Source organism: Temnothorax longispinosus, chromosome 3 (assembly GCF_030848805.1).
Source record: "Temnothorax longispinosus isolate EJ_2023e chromosome 3, Tlon_JGU_v1, whole genome shotgun sequence".
NCBI classification, from domain to species: domain Eukaryota; kingdom Metazoa; phylum Arthropoda; class Insecta; order Hymenoptera; family Formicidae; genus Temnothorax; species Temnothorax longispinosus.
Genome location: NC_092360.1, coordinates 18362391 through 18371339, shown reverse-complemented (window position 1 = coordinate 18371339; position 8949 = coordinate 18362391). Strand labels below are relative to the sequence as shown.

General features: G+C 35.3%; 2 protein-coding genes and 1 long non-coding RNA gene across 7 annotated transcripts; 1 reads left to right on the top strand and 2 right to left on the bottom strand.

Moving 5' to 3' along the window:
* Nucleotides 1–550: 550 nt before the first annotated feature.
* Nucleotides 551–2632, bottom strand: LOC139809959 (TNF receptor-associated factor 6). The gene is made up of 6 exons (XM_071773264.1): nucleotides 2445–2632; nucleotides 2231–2290; nucleotides 1878–2008; nucleotides 1600–1805; nucleotides 1409–1526; nucleotides 551–1330 (listed from the first exon to the last, which is right to left on the bottom strand). The coding sequence occupies exons 2-6, from the start codon at nucleotides 2285–2287 to the stop codon at nucleotides 769–771; spliced, it is 1074 nt and encodes a 357-aa protein (XP_071629365.1). The 5' UTR covers nucleotides 2288–2290; nucleotides 2445–2632; the 3' UTR covers nucleotides 551–768.
* A 1971-nt stretch (nucleotides 2633–4603) lies between these two features.
* Nucleotides 4604–5622, top strand: LOC139809841 (uncharacterized). The gene is made up of 2 exons (XR_011731193.1): nucleotides 4604–5141; nucleotides 5515–5622. It is a non-coding gene; the product is annotated as an uncharacterized lncRNA (long non-coding RNA).
* Nucleotides 5623–6320: 698 nt separating this feature from the next.
* On the bottom strand, nucleotides 6321–8783 carry LOC139809840 (GTPase-activating protein and VPS9 domain-containing protein 1-like). Of its 5 annotated transcripts, none has more exons than XM_071773071.1 (5): nucleotides 8666–8783; nucleotides 7477–8276; nucleotides 7166–7376; nucleotides 6710–7085; nucleotides 6321–6625 (listed from the first exon to the last, which is right to left on the bottom strand). In XM_071773071.1, exons 3-5 carry the CDS (start codon nucleotides 7188–7190, stop codon nucleotides 6499–6501), a joined length of 528 nt encoding a protein of 175 aa, XP_071629172.1. In that variant the 5' UTR covers nucleotides 7191–7376; nucleotides 7477–8276; nucleotides 8666–8783; the 3' UTR covers nucleotides 6321–6498. The 5 variants fall into 4 exon arrangements, 3 of the variants coding, with proteins under 3 accessions (XP_071629172.1, XP_071629174.1, XP_071629175.1); XM_071773073.1 differs by lacking the exon at nucleotides 8666–8783 and adding an exon at nucleotides 8414–8511; XR_011731192.1 differs by lacking the exon at nucleotides 8666–8783 and having other exon boundaries at nucleotides 6694–7085; nucleotides 7477–8365.
* Nucleotides 8784–8949: the final 166 nt, after the last annotated feature.

Sequence of the window (8949 nt, the reverse complement as noted above, 5' to 3'; positions counted from 1 at the left end):
TGAGAGATTAAGGATTGATTGTAAACCAAGTCCACTTTCTGGCTGTATTGCTAAAGTTAATAAACATATATACATTTAAGACAACTGTTTTATACTTTAAATCTTTGTTTTTAGCAATGCACAATACTGCCTTTTGTGTCTCAAGTCTTACAAATGTTGACATTTCCCTGGTAACACAATCTGATAGCTCAGATTCGTCCCGAAGTGCGCAAGAAAACAGTCCAAATTATGCACAGAAGTGCATAATCAATGAATTACTTATTTACGTATACATATAAAATAAAACAATATACAATTTTTTATGTATATATTTTATATATAAAAAAAATTATATACGTATAAAACATAAATTATATATGTGTATAAGGTGAAATGTAATCAAAAATAATTTATTAATAAAGAAATATAATTGATAATAAAAAATCAAGTGTATTTCTAACTTACTAATAATAACAAAATTTGCTTCAAATTTTAAGGATTCCAACAAAAGTTCTATCAAAAAGTTAACAAAAAATTAACTTTTTTACAAACATTAGATACGATGTTAAAATATTTTATAAACTTCTATTTTATTAATTTTTTGGTTTCTTCAAGTTTAGCAAATAATACACTTATAAAGCTTGATGCAAAAATTACTACGTGTTTTACATATATAATGTCATGCCGTTTTCGTTCATAAGCTACTACATTTGGTGTTATATTTATATATAATTGCTATAAAAATAATGTTGTAACAATATATTTAAACAAAGTACATAAATAGATTATTTACACTATGTATCTTAAACATATTGGGTGAACTTCTACTCTAAAAATTAAAGTATCATTCTGCAGAAAATCGATTACATCGCGTAAACGTATAAAATCTGTATAGCCAAAGCTACGTTTATTCAATTCGCACGTGGGTTTTCGGAATGCTTCAAGATCTGGTTTTGACGACGTTATTTCACATATATTTTTCTCCGAATCTTGTGGATGTACTAATGCAAAGAACATTGTACCATTAAATGGCCAGTCCAAAGCATCATCATTCTCTGATTTCATAATATGTAAAACAAAGGACAGATAATCGGGGTCCTTGGATGATATATTAATCCTAGCACAGATCTTATATCCATTAGGACTTGTATAAAAACCTGGACTATAAAACATTTTTAAAGGGTCGTTGGTCATAGCTTCGAGTTTTTCTTGGAAGGCTTTCAATCTCCATATGTAAACTCCATTACAATTTCGTAGGCACATAGCTGCGAGCTGATTTTTCTGATTAGACACTGTTATAGAGAGCTCCCGATTTTCCTGTTCCAAAACTACTATCCTTTCATATAGATTTCTAGAAAGAAAGTTTATAACGTCTACATGTATTTCAGTAAACATAAACATAGTATCTATAAAATCATACTTAAATTACTTGAGTAATTGTTGCCAATCAGGAGAAGGTTCTTCCTTATCTCCAACTTGTATCCCATTTTTTAAAGGTGGATCCCATAACTTTGACTCCACAGACATTGCATTAGTGCTATTTTGTACTGTCAGACAATTATAAGAATATATTGAAGAAAAATTAGAACCAAATTATATTTTTGATTATATAAAGTATACCTTGAGGCTCTGAAAGATCTTGTTTATAGGTGCATTGAGTAATATGTGTTTCCATATCCACAGGAGATAATTTTACTTGACAACCAAATTGTTGATAAATGCAGCTTGTACGTTTCTGAGATATCTCTCTAGTAGTGTAAAGATCTGGGAAAAGATTTTCAGACTTCAAAGGTTGACTATCAACTGGACAGCAAGCACCTTCTTTCCTGATAATTCACACTAACCAGTTAACTTATACACAACTATGAAAAATCTTGATTAAATGAGATACAACTTACTTAAGCCAAGTGTAAATGCACTGAGAACAAAACTTATGGCCGCAGGATGTTAAAACTGGATCACGCAGCCATGTTAAACAAATAGGACACTCAAATCTAGGCTCTACATAGCCCTTGATGCTCTCGTCACACTGTGTGCAACGAAATTGTAAATAGATTTACAAATGAATGGTACACATTAGTATAAAAGTTAAAGCGGATATCAACACAAGATTGTGACAGTTAGTCATTTGTTTTGTTATGTTTGACAACAGATAAGTAAATATTTTCTCACTTGTCAAATAAATGTACAGACAATGAACAGATATAATTGAAAAAATAATTTCCTATCTTACAAAATTGTAGATACATACGTTTTCACTTTCCTCGGCAATTTTAGAAGGTTCTGCTGATCTCTGGGATGTTTCCATAATCTACAACAAGATTATTTTTCATTAAACTAGATAACAAATGTCTATTGAATAATTAATATTTACACATTATTACGTATGCGATGCAACAGATTATTTTGTTATTTATTGTATATATAAATTATGGAAACCTGTATAAACTTCACTAACAACTTACTGTAAATTCTAGTATTTCTCTGAAAATTTTTAGCTGAAATCGGCCCTTCAGGCTTCAGGCATGGTATAATCACAGATGAGTATAATCATGGGTGTAATAAAGAAAAGAGTATGCTCGGGGCTCCTATAGTTGGCAGTGCACTTTATGCGCTAAGTGCACGTTAAACTGCACTTTAACTCGTATTTTATTTATTATAAATTTTTAAGGGCAAAAATGCAAAATCGGGTTGTTTAGGGCACTACAGATGAGCTTACTGATTAAAAATATCCTAAATTGAATAAGATTCAATCGATATTTTGGCTAAATCCTTCTTATTACGAAAAGCATTACGAATAAGAAGAATTTAGCCAAAATATCGAATGAATTTTATTCAATTTAGGATATTTTTAATCAGTAAGCTCATCTGTAGTGCCCTAAACAGCCCGATTTTGCATTTTTGCCCTTAAGGGTCGACAGAGAAGTCACGGCCGAACTCAGGTACACTCGGGTGCACTTTATGCACTAAGTGCATTTTAAACTGCACTTTAACTCCGTATTTTATTTATTATAAATTTTTAAGAGCCAAAATGGAAAATCCGGCTATGTACCGGGTTGCGGCTGATCTTACTGATTAAAACGAGCATAAGTTTAATGAGATTTGTTAATTAATTTGGCTAAACTTACTCCTGTCGACACTTAAAAATTTATAATAAATAAAATACGAGATAAGGCTGAGTTTCCACTGAGCGCGTCACGCGTCGCGTCGTCACAAGTTAACCAATCCAAACATCCCATTTCATTACATTCTTGTGACGGAATCGAAATGGGATGTTTTGATTGGATGACGCGACGCGTGACGCGCTCAGTGGAAACTCAGCCATAAAATGCAGTTTAACGTGCACTTAGTGCATACCACTATAGGATGCCCTTAAAGGTAAAATTTCATGAGCAGTGAAAAGTAGCAGCAGATCGTACTGATTGGCTACAAAATAGAGAAGTTCTAGAAACTCGAGAACTTCTCTATTTTATAGCCAATCAGTACAATCTGCTGCTGCTTTTTACTGCCCATGAAATTTCACCTTAAGGCTGAGTTTCCACTAAGCGCGTCACGCGTCGCGTCGTCACAAGTTAACCAATCAAAACATCCCATTTCATTACATTCTTGTGACGGGATCGAAATGGAATGTTTTGATTGGTTCAACTCGGACGACGCGACGCGTGACGCGCTCAGTGGAAACTCAGCCTAAGCCCGGTGTCCACGATGCTAGAACTGTGTCCAAGTTTCAATTTAAGCCAATCATCTTGCAGCTCTTATGCTAGGTCTACAATGCGAGTCGTAAAGTCGTGAGTCGTAAGAATTGACCAATCACAGTCGATTATTTTCCTCAAATTAGATTGTGATTGGTCAATTCTTACGACTCATGACTTTACGACTCGCATTGTAGACCTAGCATTACAAAAAAGTAGCAGTTTCATTGATTCGTATGTATTTGACCGGAACTGAATGTCCGGGAAAGAATCTACCATATGAAATCGTTTGTATTTCGTATGAAGACTTTTGAAGTGCAATTGAAAAGGTTTGTGAGTCATTCGTTTAATTGTAATTAATTAATTATTTTTACACCATGCATTTAGCCGAAATAGATAAATTAATAAAAGTTTTTATACGGAATCGTTTGTATTTTGTATGAAGAGTTATGAAGTGTGATTAAAAAGGTTTGTGAGTCACCCAGATAATTTTAATTAAATATTTATAAACTCGGTAATTAGCCGAAATATAGATTTTTAGTTATTCATGTTAAAAGAAGAAGGCGCTAGTGTTTTTGAAGGTCCGTCTGCAATCAGAATTAATATGAACGTTTTAAAAATTATTTTATACTAAAATAAATAAATATACAGGCTAATAAGCCTGTAGCTATGAGCGATCATAGTTGCTAATTAAGTTTGTAAAGATGTACCAGCTGTGCAGGGTGAAGAGCAGGTTATCTCAAACGCTCTGCCACAAACCCAATAATGGGCTCAGTCACAATGAGAAAAATAAGGAATAAGATAAAGGAATAAGGAATAAGGCATGTTGCATCTCACTTTAATGTACGTGTACTAAAGTGAGATGCGACATTCCTTTATTCCTTATTCCTTTCTTATTCCTTATTTTTCTCATTGTGACTGAGCCTTAAAAGAGACTCAAATGTCATTACCGCTGAGAAGTACTTTTTGCCATTTAAGTTAGCATGTCAGAGCAACCGGATTGTCCATTGCGTTCCACCTTGAATTTTTTTTACAGTCGTTTATTAGGATTGCCCTACTTTTAAATTGAGCGCTTTTAAATGTATTATTATTAAACTACCGATATCGACATATTATTAGTAATTTAATATTAAAACTTGACAGAGTGACGTAAACTAATTCGCTCATAGTATTATAACAAAGTATTATGCGTTCAAATTCTCGAAAGCTAATTCGCTGTGTGCGCTGGTATACTATAGCGGAAAAGTAAGACTTAGAGCGCCCATGGTGGCCGGAATTTGCATTATTTGCTGGAGTTTTTTAATACATCGTAATGGAAAAATTGCGGAAAGGAAATTTAAATTGTTGCGTGCACACGTGTAAGAATGTATTTCACAATACAAGTTCAGAAATAAAATTTTATTCCTTTCCAAAAGCGATTTATAAAATTGAGCAGCGAAAAATGTGGATACGTTGGGTACAAAAAATAAAGTAAGTATATTCTTTGAGATTATATGATCATATTTTACCTCGTTTAAAATAATGGTATTTATTTAGAATACGGGCCTCACCTCCAATATCAATAAAATTATGCTTAATCGACATGTGACCACGGGGCATGTACATGTCGCTACATTTCATCGATATGACAGGTTTAACCTAAATAGTTGTCAACTTTAACGATTAATATCTCGCTTCGCGAGGCAGACCGCCGCGTTTTTCTTCCAGATTCTTTCGTTTCGTGTAAAAACGCGTCGGTTAAGCATAATTTTATCGATATCGGAGGTGAGGAGCGTATTCTAAATAAATACCAAAATAATTGTACTATGTCATACAAATAATTTTTGAAACAATTTGTCTGTAGCTTACATGATTGGCAACCAACAAAATATTCACGAATTTGCAGTGCACACTTCGTGGGGAATCGTTCATCTTCAATACAATCAAGTCCGAGTTACGTTCCGAGCATCTCGGCAAAAAAAAATCATGAATTAAGTTCTACCGAGAAATCATTGCAAAAAGATTCATTGCAAAAAGTCAGAGAAAGGTTAACCTTTAAAACAAATGTAGGTTAATTTCTCTCGAAAAATCTTTTCAACTATAATTTTTGTAATATCATCATTGAAATTAAGATTTAAATTACCTAACGACAGTTTACACGTAGCTCGAATATTCACAATCGTTGACAGCTATTCCATACAGCTATTCCATCAAAAAGTGCGATATTTCACTAACCGTGGCAGCACTAGTCTCTGCGCACACAGCGAATAGCTTCTTTACTATGCTCTCTCTTTATGTCGATCGATTCAGATAAAAATCTCCGAAGTCTTTCTTTCTCTCGCGATATTCCTAGAGTAAAACTGTACAAAAGCTCTACGAAATTGGCGATATTTTTCACGGATCTGGTTCGAGTCTCGGCTTTTGAGGAAGGTGCGCATGTAGAAAGAGTACGCCAACACAGTTTATCCTGCTAAATGGTTATCAATTCTCTATAAGTTCTGTATTGTACATAAATTATAGAATATCTAAACGTTTCTTTTTTTTTTTCGATGTCCTGTGACATTGTACAATAGAGTTACAAATAAAGATAAAGCCACACTTTACGTATAATCTGATTCAGTCTTTGCTAATGTTACATAATAACGTGCGAAAGAACTAACAGTTAGACTATTTAAGAGGCTATTTAAGAATTTTAATTGATACTGGAAGCATAAAACTGTTTAGCTAGCTTTACACAAGATATTGGTCTTCTTCTTTATGAAATCGTCAAATTATGATTATGATACATTTCTACATTATCACCAGCATCGAATCTAATCTTATTTATCGTGATACTCTTGAGAAACTGTTAATCCATTGTTTTAACTCGATCGCGGCGCAGAACTGCGTCCACCAATATTGTTCTTCTCCCTCCAATCGATTCCCGTAAAAGCTGTCTACATATTGAACAGTCGATACAACGACGGCGGATTAGTCTGAAATTAAGCACACGTTAACAATCACTCTTCTTGCTAAAATCACAATTTTCTTTTCAATCGCATACCTTGATTATGACATACCTGTAGACCAGCACGGGAGTCAGATCGTCGGCAGCAGGTATGCCTCTTTCCGATGCCATGGAGAAGAGATTCATGATGGTAGTCGCGCAACAAAATACACACTGCAACTTATCCCTAGGAGTCTTATACGCCGATATCACAGCCAATTCAGCCTGCGCCCATGACCAGGGGCATTCGTAATGATAAACTTTTGAAATGCGTAGGTCCCTGTGATTTGAAGTTACGACCTTTGCCAACTTATTGATATGACCGTGAAAAAGCTGGTCCCTATATACATCTCCATCTTCATTTAGATAGAGCGCATTGTGGTATACCCGTGCCATGACGGTTCTTTCCACCACGACTCTCGCCAAATCTAACTGGTTGGCGCTTGCCGCTGAAAGTAAGAAGTAAGTTCAGACGTCTCTGAGCACTCCGCTAAGATCAATTGCGAGATAAATAATTATATTCATATACATTGCCAAATCGGATCGTTGTCCATTTCCACGTGGACCTTCCCTAGAAAATTATCCACGAGATCCTGTTTCTCGTCAGCTAGCGTAAGCTTTTAAACTCTTCGCAGAAACGCAGGAGGAAAGCCTTCTTTTTTTCCAAAAATACCCTCACACAAACGGATACAAGATGATTATTGATAGCATCCCGATTGCACTTAACTCGCACGCATAATCTGAAAAATATTATTATTAAACGGTTAACATCTTACATTTAAACATCTTACATTTACTTATACATTACATACAAAGATGATATTTATATATAAACAGTACCTATCTAAGTGAGCTAATGTCGACAGCAATCCCTGACGACATCTGATTAAATATGCGATATATAAGGAGATCGCTTTTGATAATCCTCTCGAAGTGATTTGAAGAGCTTTCTACATCCATCGTCATTAAATAGACGCACGCAACGTAAAGTTTCATGAAGATGAGCTAGTTAGACTTAGCTAACTAAGACTTAGCTCAGCTTCAGTTTTGCCGTTTGCTATGACAGAACCCTCCTGCTGATGTTCCCCATCAAGCCTCACGTTCTCTTCCTCCGCCTGAGTCTCCATTTGCGCGAAGATCACGTTGATCATCTGCGTGAGAGTCGCACAGGCTGTTGTTTGATTCACCAGGTTGCGCGACGACAAGTAAACGTTGTAAACAGTACGAATTGTTAACAGTACCGTACCCTCGTATACCTCCACATGCTGGCTTGTCATTACAGTCAGCAGAGCTTTAATAATCTGCAGCTGCACACTCTCATCGGTCTGTGGACCGGTGAAGCAACCGCAAATTGTCTCGACAATGCGCACAATCAGCAGCTTGTTAGGCTCCGTTGAATCAGGCACATTGCCAGTGAGATGGCTATATGCGATTAACTTCTGCAGGCAGTCCAGTGCTGTGTCACCACAATCCGTAGTGACTAGCTCTGACATGCTGACTCAAATGGCAAGAAGTACTTCTCAGCGGTAATGACATTTGAGTCGCTCTTAATTGGACTGTGGCCCAATTAAGGGCGTTTGAGATAACCTCTTGCACCCTGCACAGCTGGTGTACATCTTTGATCTCGTTACGGAGGTCCTCTGCAAGATGGAAATATGAGTGACAAACTTAATTAGCAACTATCGCTTATAGCTACAGGCTTATTAGCCTGTATATTTATTTATTTCAGTATAAAAAATTTTTAAAACGTTTATATTAATTCTGATTGCAGACGGACCTTCGGGAACACTAGCGCCTTCTTCTTTTAACATGAATAACTAAAAATCTATATTTCGGCTAATTACCGAGTTTATAAATATTTAATTAAAATTATCTGGGTGACTCACAAACCTTTTTAATCACACTTCATAACTCTTCATACAAAATACAAACGATTCCGTATAAAAACTTTTATTAATTTATCTATTTCGGCTAAATGCATGGTGTAAAAATAATTAATTAATTACAATTAAACGAATGACTCACAAACCTTTTCAATTGCACTTCAAAAGTCTTCATACGAAATACAAACGATTTCATATGGTAGATTCTTTCCCGGACATTCAGTTCCGGTCAAATACATACGAATGTTTCATTGGCTTAAACCGAAACTTGGACACAGTTCTTGCATCGTGGACACCGGGCCTAAGCCTTGTGTACACGATACTAGAAATCGGTCCGAGTTTTGGTTTTTATCCAATGAAACTGCTGCTTTTCTGTAAGAGCTGCAAGTTGATTGGCTTAAACCGAAACTCGGACCAATTTCTAGTATCG